Genomic DNA, 15,614 nt, shown 5'->3' on the forward strand with positions numbered 1-15,614 from the left:
GAGCGAAGGATTAATGGATGGAACCGCGATCGCTGTCTCGTTCCTTATCCTGGCGCTGGTGCAGATAGCAATGAAGATAGAGGTGGATTTAGGTCCGCCTTGTCCGCGGCAGTATAAGGGCGGTGGCGCAACACCGCTTCAGCAGTGTGGGGGATTAGCTCAAATGGTAGAGCGCTCGCTTAGCATGCGAGAGGTAGCGGGATCGATGCCCGCATCCTCCAGTTTTGCTGGAGCCGCGCGTACCTACACGCACTGCGCCTGCGGGCTCCGCCGTGTGTACGCGGCTGTTCGGGTGTGGGTGGGTGCGCGCGTGTGCGCGGCGGGCGGCCGGAGAACGGGGGAGCGGCGGGGAGGCGGCCAGCCGGAGGGGGCGTGGTCAATGGCGGGAGGCCCAGGCTCGCGCGTCGCCGTTGCCGTGGCGCCGTCCAATGGGCGGCCGCGTTGCTGGGGGGCGGCGTCCAACGGGCGGGCGCGTTGCTGCGGAGCGGCGGTGGCGGCGGCGGCGGGGCGGCCATGGAGGTGCGTTGCGGCGGGCTGCTCTTCAGCTCCCGCTTCGACTCTGGCAACCTGGCGCGGGTGGAGCAGGTGGGGCCGCCCGAGGGCCCCGCCGCGCCCGGCGGCTCCGCGCTGCCCGCCGCCGACTACGAGTTCAACGTGTGGACGCGGCCCGACTGCGCGCACACCGAGTACGAGAACGGCAACAGGTAACGAGCGGGCGGGGCACCGCGCAGCTCCGTGCAGCTCCGTGCAGCTCCATGCAGCTCCGCGCCCGCCCTCCGCAGGGTCGTGGTTCTACTTCAGCGTGCGCGGCGGCGCGCCCGGGAAGCTGATCAAGCTGCACATCCTCAACATGAACCGGCAGAGCCGGCTGTACGCGCACGGCATGGCGCCCTTCGTTCGCACCGTGCCCGGCGGCGCCCCGCTGGGAGCGCGTCCGCGAGCGGCCCTGCTTCCAGGTGCGGGGAAGGCCCGGCTGGGGCGGTCGGGAGCGGCTGTGCATGGCTGCGTGCTGCCCGCTCAGCTCCGCTTTGTGTCTCTCCCAGATGGTGGAGGCCCAGTTTGTGCTGTCCTTTGTGCACCGCTTCCTGGAGCACCGCGGCACCACCACCTACTTTGCCTTCTGCTACCCTTTCTCCTACACGGAGTGCCAGGAGATGCTGGCGCAGCTGGACAGCCGCTTTGAGGAGTGCCGGCACATGGCTCCCAGCAGGTGCAGGGATGGGGCACGGCGCTCCCTGCTCCCGGCTCGCGCTGCCCTGCATGTGCTTGCAGGGAAGGCTGGGGGGCCGAGGGCCGAGCCCTGCGGCTCGGAGCTTCGCTTCGGGGAGGGGCTGGGCTGGAACTGCTTCCCTGGAAAGGAGAAGGGGTTCTCAGAGGGCTGAGCGCTGTGCCGGGCAGAGCCTCGCTTCCTTTCTGCTTCCTGCCTGCGGGAAGGTTTGCTTGTCTCGGTTTCGCTGCTCTGATTCTGATTCCCGTCCCAGCGAGGCTCAGCTGCAAGTTGTGACGGCCGGCCCCAAAAGCCCAGCGGTGAGGACTTGGGCCGACGTCCCCTGAGCTCGCCCCTCTCCCCACAGCCCCCTGGACTCAGTCTATTACCACCGGGAGCTGCTGTGCCACTCCCTGGACAAGCTGCGCGTCGACCTGCTGACCGTCACCTCCTGCCACGGCATGCAGGAGCGGCGTGAGCCGCGGCTCGACAAGCTCTTCCCAGACACGGCCACGCCACGGCCACGCTGCTTCACGGGCAAGAGGGTGAGCAGCTGCTCCAGGGACCCCAGAGCGTGCCTGCCACCCCAAATGGGGCTCAGCATCGGAGCTACACGGGGCCCGGGTGGGAGCGCTGCCTGTCACGCCTCTGCTCGCCCCCAGGTGTTCTTCCTGAGCAGCCGCGTGCACCCCGGTGAGACACACCCTCCAGCTTCGTCTTCAATGGCTTCTTGCACTTCATCCTGCGCGAGGAGGACCCCCGTGCCCAGATGCTGCGTCGCATGTTCGTCTTTAAGCTCATTCCCATGCTGAACCCAGATGGAGTGGTGCGAGGTCACTACCGGTGAGCGGCTCTCTCTCACTCTGGGGTTCATACAGCCCAGCTGTTTGCAGGAGGAGCTGTGCTGACGGGCTCGGGGCTCAACGCAACGTGGCCCTTTGCAGGACTGACTCACGTGGGGTCAACCTGAACCGACAGTACCTCAACCCGATGCCGAGCTGCACCCCGCCGTGTACGGGGCCAAAGCAGTGCTGCTGTACCACCACGTGCACAGCCGTGTGCTGCCGGGCAGCCCCGACTGGAGGACCTACGTCTCACCGCTCAGCACCAGTGTGCTCAGCACCAGATCTTCCAACCATTCCATCCCAGAGGCAGCGCTGTCGGAGCTGGAGAAAACCAACAACCTCCGCAACGCTTCCAGCACTTGGAGTCGGGGCCTCGACCCTTCTCAGAAACCCCAGGTGGACCTGATCCTCCCTGCACAGCGCTGCGAGGAGGAAGCTGGGCAGCCGCTGCCGCTTCCCGAAGCCATCCTACCCCAGCACAGCGGGCTGGCCTACTATGTCGACCTGCATGGGCACGCCTCCAAGCGTGGCTGCTTCATGTACGGGAACAGCTTCAGCGATGAGAACGATCAGGTGAGGTTAGGAGCTCTGCCTCGGGGCTGTGGTCTCACTGCTGTGGTCTCACGGCGCTGGGACTTGTAGCCGGTCCTAGCCCTGGCGTGGGAAGGATGGGGAGCTGCCCCTGTGCCCCATAAAGGATGAGGGCAGTGTGGTGAGCCGTGCCTGCTGCTGGCTGTGGGCAGGGGATGCTTGCCCTGCAGCATCCCAGGGGTGTTGCTGGGACACAGCATCACCTCCTGCCCTCTGCGCCGCAGGTGGAGAACATGCTGTTCCCTAAGCTCATCTCCTTGAACTCACCTCACTTTGACTTCACGGGCTGCAACTTCTCAGAGAAGAATATGTATGCCAAAGACAAGCGGGACGGGCAGTCCAAGGAGGGCAGTGGGCGTGTGGCCATCTACAAAGCGCTGGGCATCATCCACAGGTAGGCAGAGCTCCGCATCACACTGTGCTGCACCAACCAGTGTCAGCCAGCAGATGGATCTGGTCCAGGCCCAGGCAAAGAGCTGGGTTTGCTGGAGGCAGATGTGGGAGCGCCGACACAATGCAGGTGCATCCTGCCCGCATCCTCTCTGCTTTTTCTCCTTGCCTCTCTGACCCTCCTGCAGCTCTTCTGACTTTCTACAGCATGGCTTCGGCTGGGAAGAACCACAGAGGTCACCCAGTTCTTGTCCAAGCACTTGTGGTGCATGTTTGCTTGCTTTCCAGACAGAGAGCACTTTCCCAAATGGACATGTTTGCATTTAGCTGTGATTCAAACTCATTGTAGAGGTTCAGTTTTGCAGATCTCACGCACGAGATTGCTGTGGTATGCAAGCTGAGGGCATTCTTCTGCTCTGTAGCAGCTGCATGCCTCTGTTTGGCAGCAATGTGATATTTTTGGACTGTTTCTGTTGTGGTTGCTGGGAACAGAGGGAGGGCTGCTGGGAACCACCAGGGAAGGGCAGTAAGAAGTCGGTTGTGCAACACCTCCTTAGCAGATCCCCCAGTCCCCACGTATGATAGCTAATGAACCTTTCTCAGCTAGTGCATCACCTGGGGCAGCCCACCAATCCTCTGCACTTGTCCCAGGAAGGCATTCCCCAGCACCCTTAGAGAGCAGTGACTTCTGGCACAGAAGCAGTGCTCACTGAGTGTTCATATCACAATTATTTTTCTCAGTCGCTCCTGAGCATGAATTAATTTCCTGTACCCGAGATACAAAGAGTACTGCCTGTGGCCACGTTAATCATTGATCTGAAAAGCCATTACTTCTACATGCAGCTTGGAAACGCTGAGGGCAGAGAAAGGCCGACTGTTGAAACAAAGAACAATAACATGGCAAATGGAAAAGTTCTTGCAGGCTTCTTGAGAATATAGAGTGAGGCAGAGGATGAAGGAAAGCACTATGAAGATAGGTTCAGGGAACTGGATTTGTTTGGCTTGGAAAAGAGAAAGCTCCAGGGAGACCTCGTGGCCTTCCAATACTTGAAGGGAGCGTATAAACAAGAGGGAGAACGGCTGTTTATGAGGGTGGATGGTGATAGGACAAGGGGGAATGGTTTTAAACTGAGACAGGGGAGGGTTAGGTTGGATCTTAGGAGGAAGTTTTTCCCCCAGAGGGTGGTGAGGCACTGGCACAGGTTGCCCAAGGAGGCTGTGGATGCCCCATCCCTGCAGGCATTCAAGGCCAGGCTGGATGTGGCTCTGGGCAGCTGGGCTGCTGGTTGGTGACCTGCACACAGCAGGGGGTTGGAACTGGATGAGCACTGTGGGCCTTTGCAACACAGGCCAGTCTATGATTGGGAGCCTCACCATCAAGTCATTTTGTTCCCTGCTGTGAGAAGAGCCACGCTCATTCCTCTGTACCTGCTCAAAAAGGAAACATAGCCATGACCTCCTTACAGCAGAGATTGGAGCAGCAGAGTGGCACAACAGCACTGGTGTAGAGGGACGTGGCGTAATGGTGGCACATGGGAGGTCAGGCTGACAGTCCTTGATCTTGCAGCTCTTTTCCAACCCTAACAGGTGTATGATTCTGTCAGGGAGGCCCCATGTGCTGCCCCTGGGGCACAGAGGAGGAGGAGGAAGTGCCACAATTGTTTCCTGAAGTCTGGGATTTGTGTTTGCATCGCTGCTCCCTGTGGTGCAACAAGCTCAAAGCTGCACGGAAGGAGAGAATTCCTCTGTGTTGTGTCAGGAGCCCTGTGCCCACCCCCAGCCCTGCTGTTTGCCTGTGGTTTTTCATATCTGCTGTCCTGTCCTTGAGCAGAACAAACCACCTCCTGGAGCCCTCCTGTCCTGGCTGAGGTCCGAGGCCTCCCCTGTATGGATGCTGAAGTCTCTCCCCATCCCAGGGCCGTGCTCATGCTCTCTGCTTCGCTCTCTTCCATAGGCCTCCCCAGCTCCTGTGTTGTGGCCATCGTTACTAACGGCTGCGTTCCCTTCTGTCCCACAGCTACACACTGGAGTGCAATTACAACACGGGCCGCTCGGTGAACAGCATCCCTCTGGCCTGCCATGACAACGGGCGCGCCAGCCCCCCGCCACCACCCTCCTTCCCCTCCAAATACACTGTGGAGCTGTTTGAGCAGGTAAGAGGCGCCGCTGGGCAGTGGGGCCGCACGGTGGGGCCACGTCTCACTGCCTCCCCTCACCCTGCAGGTCGGTAGGGCGCTGGCCGTGGCTGCACTGGACATGGCAGAGTGCAACCCGTGGCCACGCATCGTGCTGTCGGAGCACAGCTGCCTCAGCAACCTGCGGGCCTGGATGCTGAAGCACGTGCGTGGCACGCGGGGCAACGGAGCCTGCGTGCGGAAGAGAGAAGGCCGCAGCCCCCCCAGGAGTGCCGGGTGAGGGTCGGGGAGTTGTACTGTGAGGGCAGGGCCGAGCCACCGGCTCACACTCAGGTCTGCTTCTCCTCCCCTGGCAGCGGGCTCCCGACCTCAGCCTCAGAGAGCGCCCTGTCCCGCGTGCGCAGCTTCAGCCACGGCAGCCAGCAGGACTCGCCCCGCGTCAGAGCCTCGCCCAGCTTCCCAGGTGCTGCTGTGGATGCTCCGGGCCCGCAGAAGGGTGACACACAACCCCTGGCACCGCTCCGAGGTAAGGCGGGCTGGTGGCTGCTTGCACACGTGCTGCAGTGCCTGCCGAGCTGCTGCACTGAGCCGCAGCCCTGACTCGAGGAGCGCTCGGTGACGGCGTAACACTTCGGTTTGATGTGACAAAAGTGGGTTTGTGTGGAAGAATTGTGTGTGAGAGCGGCTGCCCCGTCCTCTCAGAAGGGCCCTGGACATGTGGCAAGAGACCCCTGATGGCAGCATCCTATGGGGCTGCAGGGCCAGCACAGCGCCCAGCCCCACATCTGGGCCACGCTCGCTGCCCACTGCCACGGCCCCGCCGTGCCCTGGGCTTGAAGCATCACTGTGTGGAGGGCAGAGCAGTGTGAAAACCTCTTACCCCGCAGCCTGTGCCACCCAGATCGTTCCTGGGGATACACCAAAGTGCCTTTCTGTACCCCAGGCAGTGGCTGAGGGTGCTGCAGGCGCGTGCCAAGCTGCCCGCTCACCTGGGAGGCACAGGCACAGCCCTGCCACATGGTGACAAAGCAAGGCGGTGGCCGTACCCTTCACTGCAGGGCGCTGCCCAGAGGTGGGCACAGCCGCAGTGCTGCAGGAAGGCTGCAGCAGTGTGCAGTACAGCAGAGCTTGGCTGCAGCCCCAGCAGTGGGGCTCAGAGCGGAGGGCTGCGGGTGCTGCTGGGTGTGCGTGGAGCTGTGCTCGGGTCCAGGCTTTGTGCCACCGTGTTACTGAGTGTCGGTGTGTCCCTGTGCTTCGCGTGTGTTGCACGCATCGCTTCCTCCTCCATGGTTGTTGCCTCCTGGTGTTCTGTAGTGGTTCTCCTCTGCCTCGAGAGCACAGCAGGGAGGAAATAAAAGGTTTGTGTTCCCGTGGGCACGTTGTGGCGTCTGTTCCTTCTGCCGTGCGCACGCTGCCCGCCAGCAGCAGCCTGCAGGGCTCCAGAGCCAGCACGACAGCGGGGGGGCGCTGGAGGGCCCGGCTGCCCTGCTCTTGGGGCAGGGATGGTGGCATTATGCAGCAGCTCCAGCACGGTGCCAGCAGGGCACCATTCCAGCCACGGTGCAGCTTCGGTGTTTGTGTAGCATCTGTTGGAAGCGTGGCTGTAGGCTGCCCGACCCCTTGGCTGTGCCGTGTCAACCCCTCACCATCCACCCTCCTCTCTGCCATCCCCTCGTGGTACTGGGATGCTGCCGCTCCCTTTTCCTTCCCCATGCAGCTGGAAAACAGAAGCACTCAGATGCAGTGGTGTGGGGCAGCACGGGATGAGGCTGCTACCCTGGCACATCCCCTTCCTGTGCACACAGCTGTGTGCTGCGTGGAAAGGGGCCAGACGCTGCCGCCTGCACAGGACATTGGGGGTCAGGGCTCAAGCCTGGCTGCACTGCCTGTCCTATGCCACAAGTTACAGGGACATCCTGTGCCACTGGCCCTGACCCCAGGCAGGCACATCCCCTCCTCAGCTGCCTCCTCAGAGTCAGATGAGGAGCTCCTGCTCTGGTCCAGCTGGACTTGAGGGGACCTCATTTCAGAGCTCTCTGGTGCTGTGCTGAACCCAAGGCTGAGTACTGCTGCTTGCTGCCATTGCCCCTGAGCACCAGCACGTGGGGTTTGGCTGCTGCACACCCAGAACTCCCCTCTAGCTGCACAGAGACCCACACAGCATAGGGCCTACTCTTGCTCAGGCTTCCTGCTTCCTCAGCTTTCTGTGCCATCTTCAGAGTCCCCGTGCTGTTTCCTTTTCCCCAGCTCCCAGGGCCAGCCCACCCCTTATCTCAGGAGCTGCGTCCTGCAGACTTCAGCACTGCTGTTGCTGCTCATCCTCTGTCCCCTGCAGGCACTCATTAGCAGCCCTCCTCCATCATGCCTGCCGACATGCAGTGCAGGCTCAGGGCTTTGTCTGTGGCCACAGTCTGTCCCTGCGGTGCGGGGCCGCGTGGCTGTAGCTCTTTATTCTCACTCCAGCATCCTGTTTCCCATTAGCTGCGCCGTGCTGGTTACCGCCCTCCCGCTGCCGGCGTTCCAGCAGCTGCTAAAGCTTTGGCAGCAGCCAGTCCGGCTCTGCTGCCAAAAAGTCCTCCAGGCACAGGGGCTGATCCTGTGCCAAAGCCATGCCTGTGCCTCGTGCCGGGGGATCCGTGCTTGCCTCATGCTCTTTGTGCAGCAGGGGGGGGATCTGGCCTCAGTGCCGTGCAGCACCTCATGTAGCTCTCTGCAATGAGCCGTCTCCTTTGTCCCACAGGGTTCCTGCCGGCAGGTGCCTGTGTGGAGTCAGCATTGGGTACCAGCTACAGACTGCGGGAGGCTCCGCACCGTGGTGGCAGCAAGCCGGGGGCTGCGCACAGCACCGTGCTGCTGCAGGTATGGCTGTGCAAAGGGGGAGCGGGGGCCTGGCCACTTCTCTGGGGGTCTGAAGGATGTGGGGCTGGAGCATGGCACAGCCACGGTTGCACCGGAAAGGGACGGGCCTAATGTTCTGCTCTCTTCCCTGCAGGTGTTTCCCAAAGAAGCTGAATGCCAGGAGGGCCCTGGAGCAGCCCGGGTAGGTGCTGGCATGGCCATGGCGCTGATCCAGCCCACAGGAACCCCATCCCCATCCCAGGCCCGGTTGCACCGCTAAGCCCTCACTATCCTGTGCGGTCCCTGCAGCCCGGGGGGGCTCACCACCCGCCCCAGCAGGATCCCAGTGCGAGGAAGGCGGCAGCAGCCCTGAGCTTGCCTGTGCTCAGCTCCAGCAGCTCTACAGCCCTCCAAGCCCCGACACACAGCTATGCTGCCCTCTGCACCACGCAGTCTACCCCAGACAGTGCTGTCCCGACTGCTCTGGTAGAGGAGGGCAGCAGTGCAGCACCAGCCCCAACCCCACTCCCTGTATCTCCAGCACCCTGCCCGGAGACCCCAGTCTCTGGCAGCAGGGCACCCAGCGTGGAGCAGCTGCTGGGCGAGGGTCTGCGCCCCCAGGTACAGCCCAGGGGGTGGCAGGGGAACGTGGCACATGCGGGGGCCTCCATCTCTGGCCTCCCCCCACCCGCTGTCCTGCTTTGCAGTGCCCACCCAGCCTCACCGCCGCCCGCCCCGTGCTGCGCTCCTACCGGCAGCTCTTCTCCTTCTGTGCTGAGGCCTGAGCGTGGCCACAGGCACCGGACCCGCACGTGCCACGGCTGTGTGCCCAACCCGGGAGCCACCGCACGGCGAAGCCGCAGCCGCCAGCAGCGCTGCATTTGGTGCCATGCGCGGGGTTGGGGGCCGCCCTGCTCAGCCCCGAGGCCCCGAGGCATTTTACATAACACGGTTTTGTCTCATGTCGTGTTTCTGTCAAAGCCCGGTCAGAGACGGCACGGTGGTGAGGGGTGGCAGGGGGGGGATTCCACAGCTGCCATGGTTGTGGTGCTGCTCTGTGTGGTGTGGCTCTGTGCAGCGCAGGCCTGTGGAGAAAGAGCACTGTAAGCAAGGGTGGCACAGGAATAAGGATGGGGATGGGATGAGGACAAGATGGGAGCATGTGTGACAGGAATAGGGATGGGATGAGGATGGGGACAGGGCTGGGCACCAGGATGGGGATAAAGGGAGGATCAGGATGAGAATGGGGATGAAGATGGTGACAGAATGTAGATGGTGACAAAGAAAAGGTGTGTGATTGGAACAGGGACACAATGGAGATAGGGATGGAGACAGGGTGGAGACAAGGACAAGATGGGGGCATGTGTGACAGGGATGGGGACAAGATGGATGAGAACAAAGATGACGAGGTGAGCAGGGATCAGGATGCAGTGACCACGACGGGAATTGGGATGGGAACAAGGGACGGGACTGGGAACCGGAAGGGAGACAAGGGTGGCGATGAAGATGGAGATAGGGACGGGGACAAGGGCGAGGGGAAGGCCGGGGATCAGGGAGGGGACGGGGACCGGGGCGGGGGCGCCGCGAGTACCGGTGCCGCTCGGGGCTCGCTGCCGTTTCACTCCTGCCGCTTGGGGTTGTTAACGGCCACGTAGTGGTAGAGCACGACGAGCAGGAAGAGCGACACGCCCAGCATGTTGGCGAAGATGGCGAGCTGCACGTCCGTCACCATCCTGCGGGCAGCGGCATGGATGCGGGATCCCATCCGGACACCGGGCCCCGACCCCCCATCCGGTACCGGAGCCCACAACCCGCCCCCGGGCCTTCCCCTCCCGCCGCTCACGCGATGCCGCTCCGCTCCGCCGCCGCTTCCACGTCTCCGCGCGCCCCGCGCCACTTCCGGCCGCCACTTCCGGCCGCAGGGCACGGCGGGAGAGCGGGGGGCGGGGCGCGATGGAGCGCCGGTCTCGTGACGTCACTACCCCGCCGTGACGTCACGGCCGCGGGCGCGCAGCCAGCAGCGTCCCACGCGGGCCTCGCCCCGACGGGCGGGCGGCAGCCAAATATAGCGCGGGGCGGGGCGGGGCCGGGGGGCGCCTCCAGCCGCGGGGCTCCGCGCCCCGAGCCGTGACGTCACCGCGGGGTCGGGGGGGCGAGGGCGTGACGTCACGGTCAGCCGGCGCCCGGGGGCAGCGCGGTGTCACGGCGGGGCCGGGGCCGCCGGTGACGTCATGGCGGGGTCACCGCGGGGACGTGGCACCGCGCGGCGCGGAGGGGGGCGGGGGGCAGAGGGGGGGGCGGGAGGAGAGCCCGCCGAGCGGTGCCACGTCCCCGCGGTGCGGGACACCCCGCGGGGCGGTGCGGTGCGGTGCGGAGCCGCCCGGAGCCGAGAGCCGCGCGCTGCCCCCTGCCCGGCCCCCTCGCCCCCCCCGCCGGGCCCTAACGAGGAGCAGATGTGCGGCGGCGGCGGTGGCGGCGGGGGCGGGGGCGGCGCGCGGTGCCCGGCGGAGCGGCGGCGCGGGGCGGGCAGGAAGCGGGGGGCCCCGGGGACGCCGTCGGGCGGCTGCGGCGGGGCGGCCCCGCGGCGGGGGGTTGGCCGAGGGGAGGGGAGCGCCGAGCGGAGCGCGGGGCAGAGCCGAGGGACGGGACGGGACCGGACGGGACGGGACGGCATGGCCCCGTGGCTGTGGCCGTGGCTCGTGGCCGCCCAGGCCCTGGCCGCCAACTTCCCCCCGCGCTACAGCCTCTACACCGGCGGGGCCGCCCCGCACGGCCCCGCGCGGGCCGCCAGCAGGCACAGGTAGGACCCGTCCCGCGCGGCGCCGCTCCGACGGCTGCGGGGCGGTGCGGGACTCGGTGCGGTCCTCCCGCAGCGGAGGAGCACGTGGAGGGCGCGGGGCGGGGGCTGCGGGCTGAGGGGAGCGGTGTGCGGGAGCGCGGCGGAGTTGGCCCACCGCCGGATGCGGGACGCCGGGAGGTTCCATCCTCGCGCCGCACCGCGGGATCCCGTGCGGGCGGTGGGGCTGCTGCGGGGTCCCGGTGGTGCGGAGCTGCGGTTCTCCGTTCACCGCAGCCACATCAGCACCGCAGCAGCGGAGCCGTGCGGGAGTGGGTGGGGGGACTGCAGCGCGGTCCGGCGCCGGCCCCTCAGATGAGCGGGGCACGCGGGACCCCGTTCCGCGTGGGATATCGCCGCAGGGCTGAGCCGGGGAAGGGGAACGCGGGCTCGGCCTCCCCGGCCCCGCATCGCCCCGGGGAGCATTCACCTGCGGCCGTGAGGCCGCGGCCGGGGGTCCCGGGGGTACACCGCGACCCGTGCCCGCGGTTGCGTGACGCGGAGCGCCATCCTCGCGGTACGGGTACTGCGCCCGTCCCCACCGCTCCGGGGTGCGGGCACAGCCCCGCGGGCGGCGTCGGCCCGGGATGGGGGGGAGGTGCGGGGGAAGCGGGGGGGGGGGCCCTCGGCGCAGGAATTCCCAGCGGCCCCCGGGGAGGAGCTGGAATCCGGCCGCGGGCTGAGGGGAACCAGCCGGACTGCCGGGAACGGCCGCGGGGCTGTGGGGCGGCCCGGGGGGGGCGGGGGGGCCGCTCAGGGCTCGGACCATATATGGCTGTGCGCAGCGCGGGGCCGGGCCGGGGTCTTGCGGCGGGGGACGGGCGGGGGGCCCTGCCCGGAGCCTGGGCGGGGAGGGGGTTGGGGGGCCGAGCCCCTCCTCACCGCTCAAGTGGGATGGGGCGGGGGCGCGGGTCTCATCCCGGCTGTGTGCCGTCGGGGGCGGATGGGGCGGGGGCTGTGCCCCTCGCTTACGGGCTCCGGGGTGAGATGAGCCCCTGAGAGTCGGCCGCGGGGCGGCAGAACCCCGATGCGGAATGGCACCGGGGGATGCCCGCACCGCGCGGCTGTGTGTTCCGTCAGCGGGGGTCCCCGCAGCGCCGCGGCTTCACCTGGGGGCACCTCGGGGACGGGCTTCTCTGCCTCCCCATCCCAATCCCCGCGCGAGGCCGCGAGCGCGGCTGCGGTGCGCTCCGGGACTGCGGAGCGGGCACCGGCGGGAGAGGGCGTCGGCGGGACGGGATGCGGCCCATTAACCCGCAGCACCGGGCCGTGACGGTGCTACCGGGGAGGGGGGAGGGTAAGGGGAGGCGGCGGGAGGGGTGCAGAGCCGGAGGGTGCCGTTACGCTGCCGACCGCCTCCCCGCAGGAACTGGTGCGCCTTCGTGGTGACGCGCACGGTGAGCTGCGTGGTGGAGGACGGCGTGGAGAGCTTCGTTAAGGCCGACTTCCAGCCGTGCGCCTGGGGGCAGCTGCAGTGTCCCCGCGTCCTGGCGTGAGTGCCGCGGGCCTGGGAGGGAAGGAGGGGGGCTCGGGGCCGGCCGCCGTGTTTATCCGCTCTGGGAGCGCTGTTTACTTTTTCGCAAGAATGCGGTCGCAGCGGCGCCTGACCTGCCCCGACCCGGCTCTTCCCGGACCGCACCGATGCGGAGGCTCGGGGAGCACCACCCGTGCTAATGGGGCAGCCGTGGAATGTGAGGGGGGGTTTCCAGACCGCACAGGGGGAGGCGATGGGTGGTGGCGACGCGTCCGGCTGCGCGACAGCCCCGTAGCCACGCGTAGCATCTCGTTCCTCCCAGCCCGGAGCCGCAGACCGGCGCTGGGGTGGGATGGTACAAACGGCCGCAGGACCCCGCACCGCTCTGCCCGCAGGTACCGCAGCTTCCTGCGGCCCCGTTACAAAGTGGCCCAGAAGACGGTGTCGGACCTGGAGTGGCGGTGCTGCCAGGGCTACTCGGGGGAGGACTGCTCCGAGGGGCCGCAGCCGGGCTCCCCTCAACCCACCGCTCACCCCCGGCCCCGGCCCGGCCGCCCCACGCTCTCCGGTTTCGGCAGCGCGCTGAGCGGGCTGGGGGGCGAGGGCGGCGGGGGAGGGGGGGGGCGTGGGGGTGCGGCGGCCCCGCGGAGCCCGGACGAGGCAGAGAAGGTGCGGCGGCTGGAGGACGCGGTGCAGCGGCTGAGCCGGCAGCTGGAGGAGCAGCAGAAGCAGCTGCGGGACGTGAGCCGCGGGGCCGACGGCGGGACCCCCCCGGCCGACGCCGCTCCCCCCGACGTTCGGGAAGCTCTCGTCCACATCCAGCAGCGGCTGCAGCGCTTGGAGGCGGCGCGGGACGGCGCCGGCGGAGAGGGGGTCCCGGGGGGGGTCACGTCGCCGGAGGAGGAGGAGCGGCTGCGGGAGATGTGCGCGGCGTGCGCGGCCGGCACCGAGGGGCTGCGGAGGCAGCAGGCGGAGGACCGCGAGCGCATGCGGGCGCTGGAGAAGTTGGTGGGCTCAGTGGACCAGCGCAACCGCGACGCTGTGGAGACGGTGCAGCAGCACGTCAGCGCCCTGAGCGCCCGCCTGGCTCCACCCGCGCCCCTCGACGAGCTGCTCCGGCGCACGGCCGAGCTGGAGCGCCGCGTGGGAGCGCTGGAGACGGCACGAGGAGCGGGGCAGGGACCGGGCCCGGCGCTGGCGCGGCGGCTGACGGAGCTGGAGGGGCGGCTGAACGCGTCCCGCGCCGCCGGGCCGCCCGAAGGGGATCCGTCGCTCCGGGGCCGCGTCGCCAACCTGAGCCGCGCGCTGGAAGGCCTGGAGGGGCGGCTGCGGGAGCACGAGGCGCGGCTGCGGGAGCCCGCCGACCTCGGCGGCGAGGAGGAGCCGCTGGAAGGCTTCAGCGTGTTCGGAGGCGGCGCCGCGCCTTGGGAGCTGCGGGAGCTGCGGGCGGAGTTAGCGGACGCGCTGCTGGCTTTCGGGGCGCTGAACGGCACCGTGCGGGGCCTGCAGGACACCGCCGAGGAGCACGACGCGAGGCTGCGGGACCTGAGCGCCGCCCGGCAGAGCCTCACCGCCGAGCTGGACCGCCTCGTGGCAGAAGCGGCCGAACGCGCGGCGCGGAGCGAGGAACGCGGGGAGAGCGCGGTGGAGTGCGGGGAGGCGCTGGAACCGCGCGTGGCCAAACTGGAGGGAGTCTGCGAGCAGTTGGAGGCGGTGGCCGGGGGGCTGCGGGCCGTGCGGGAGGGGCTGAGCCGGCACGTGGCGGGGCTGTGGGGGGCGGTGCGGGAGCTGAACGGCACCGGCCGCACCCACGAGGCGCTGCTGGAGAAGCTGCAGGCGCAGCTCTCGCGTCGGTTCGCGGCTCTCGACGGCAGCGTGCAGCAGCTGCGCAGCGAGGTGTCCGGCGGAGGGAGGCAGCAGACGGCCGGTGGGTGCGGGGGGTTGCGGGGGGAGGGGCTGCGGGAAGGGTGGGAGAGAGGGCGTGGATGAGGGAGGGAGGAAAAGGGATGCGGGGATGGGGGAATGGGGATGTAAGGAGGGAAGAGGTGGGCCCCGCGATGGGGAAAAGGAGGTGAAGGAGGCGGGTTTAGGGAAAGTGGGGCCGTGTCGCGAGTGGGGGTTTATGGTTTTGAGGACGGAATGTGGAAACGGTTGCAGAGCTCGTGGCCGTGGGGCTGAGGGATGGGGGCATGGCTATGGGGCATCGGGAGTAGGGACATGTGAGAGCACGGGGATGAGTAGCTGAGGCCTGTGGGTGTGTGGGACACGAGCAGTGGGGACAAAGGGTGTGGTGTGTGGGGACACTTAATGGGAATGAAGGTCCCTAACACTCTCCATTTTCCCCAGGTCCCCCGGGGCCCCCCGGCCCCCCCAGGGGAGATGGGCCCTTCTGGCCCCTCTGGGCCCCCTGGCAAGGATGGAGAGCAGGGCCCCGTGGGTGCCCCAGGTAGGTAGCAGCCCCCATGGCCTTGCAGCCCAGTGCTGGTGTGGCTGTGCCCACAGAGCCATTGTATCCCTTCTCTTACAGGTCTGCCAGGAGAGAGAGGTAGGGGGGCACGGGGTGGGGGGGGATGGGGATGGAAAGCACTGAGGGCCCCGTGCTGACACAGTGCCCAGGCCCGGTGGGGGAGCCGGGCTCTGTGCCCCACATCGCCTTCTCGGCCGCCCTGAGCACGCAGCGCACGGAGCCGGGCACCGTGCCCTTCGACAGGGTGCTGCTCAACGACGGCGGAGCCTACGACCCCGAGACGGGTGAGTGAGGAGGGGGGAGGATGGGCTTGCGAGGGGGAGTTAAGGAGCGTATTAAGGCCACGGGGCTGATCTCGTCCCTGTGGCACCGTGGGGACCGCCATTCACTGCCATCACCCCCCAGGGACCTTCACGGCGCCGGTGAGCGGGCGCTACCTGGTGAGCGCGGTGCTGACGGGGCACAAGGGTGAGAAGCTGGAGGCGGTGCTGTCGCGTTCCAACCAGGGCATCGCGCGCCTGGACTCGGGGGGCTTCCAGCCCGAGGGCCTGGAGAACCAGCCCATAGCCGAGCTGCAGCCCAGCCCTGGCTCGCTGGGGGTCTTCAGCCTCATCGTGCCGCTGGAGGCAGGCGAGACGCTGTGCGTCGATCTGGTGGCGGGGCGGTTGGCCCACGCACCCGACGAACCCCTCACCGTGTTCAGCGCTGCGCTGCTCTACGACACCCTGTAAGGACCCCCGCCACGCAGACCCCCCCACACCCCGTTATTTATCGGCACCCCCCGTCCCCGTGCCCACGCTGCCACCTGCCCTGCGCCTCCCTCCCTCCCCA

At 67.3% G+C, this 15,614-nt stretch overlaps 4 protein-coding genes and 1 non-coding gene across 5 annotated transcripts; 4 read left to right on the forward strand and 1 right to left on the reverse strand.

Annotated features, from left to right (window-relative positions):
- Positions 1-148: 148 nt before the first annotated feature.
- On the forward strand, positions 149-221 carry TRNAA-AGC (transfer RNA alanine (anticodon AGC)). Its single transcript has one exon. It is a non-coding gene; the product is annotated as a tRNA-Ala (tRNA).
- Positions 222-473: 252 nt separating this feature from the next.
- Positions 474-8,149, forward strand: AGBL5 (AGBL carboxypeptidase 5). The gene is given in 14 exon segments (XM_048937355.1): positions 474-703; positions 783-907; positions 909-956; positions 1,044-1,210; positions 1,575-1,752; positions 1,870-1,905; positions 1,908-2,050; positions 2,152-2,189; positions 2,192-2,625; positions 2,868-3,037; positions 5,051-5,186; positions 5,257-5,444; positions 5,525-5,694; positions 7,909-8,149. Coding segments are annotated over 14 exon segments (2,253 nt in total). The 5' UTR covers positions 474-513; the 3' UTR covers positions 8,139-8,149.
- Positions 8,150-8,180: 31 nt separating this feature from the next.
- On the forward strand, positions 8,181-8,826 carry LOC125689825 (uncharacterized). Its single transcript, XM_048937502.1, has 2 exons — positions 8,181-8,627; positions 8,714-8,826. Exons 1-2 carry the CDS (start codon positions 8,181-8,183, stop codon positions 8,789-8,791), a joined length of 525 nt encoding a protein of 174 aa, XP_048793459.1. The 3' UTR covers positions 8,792-8,826.
- Positions 8,827-8,974: 148 nt separating this feature from the next.
- On the reverse strand, positions 8,975-9,954 carry OST4 (oligosaccharyltransferase complex subunit 4, non-catalytic). The gene is made up of 3 exons (XM_048937507.1): positions 9,850-9,954; positions 9,598-9,739; positions 8,975-9,091 (listed from the first exon to the last, which is right to left on the reverse strand). The coding sequence occupies exon 2, from the start codon at positions 9,736-9,738 to the stop codon at positions 9,625-9,627; it is 114 nt and encodes a 37-aa protein (XP_048793464.1). The 5' UTR covers position 9,739; positions 9,850-9,954; the 3' UTR covers positions 8,975-9,091; positions 9,598-9,624.
- A 593-nt stretch (positions 9,955-10,547) lies between these two features.
- Positions 10,548-15,609, forward strand: EMILIN1 (elastin microfibril interfacer 1). Its single transcript, XM_048937351.1, is given in 8 exon segments — positions 10,548-10,806; positions 12,209-12,334; positions 12,712-14,243; positions 14,663-14,681; positions 14,683-14,762; positions 14,844-14,861; positions 14,933-15,067; positions 15,189-15,609. Coding segments are annotated over 8 exon segments (2,364 nt in total). The 5' UTR covers positions 10,548-10,678; the 3' UTR covers positions 15,515-15,609.
- The last annotated feature ends 5 nt before the right edge of the window (positions 15,610-15,614 follow it).

The sequence above is a fragment of the Lagopus muta genome, chromosome 2 (assembly GCF_023343835.1).
Source record: "Lagopus muta isolate bLagMut1 chromosome 2, bLagMut1 primary, whole genome shotgun sequence".
Taxonomy (NCBI): domain Eukaryota; kingdom Metazoa; phylum Chordata; class Aves; order Galliformes; family Phasianidae; genus Lagopus; species Lagopus muta.

Coding starts and splice junctions, on each gene's coding strand:
- LOC125689825 (XM_048937502.1), top strand. CDS start 8,181: ATGCCAGGAGGGCCCTGGAGCAGCCCGGGTAGGTGCTGGCATGGCCAT. Junction 8,628..8,713: donor GCGAGGGTCTGCGCCCCCAG/GTACAGCCCAGG, acceptor CCTGCTTTGCAG/TGCCCACCCAGCCTCACCGC.
- OST4 (XM_048937507.1), bottom strand. CDS start 9,738: ATGGTGACGGACGTGCAGCTCGCCATCTTCGCCAACATGCTGGGCGTG.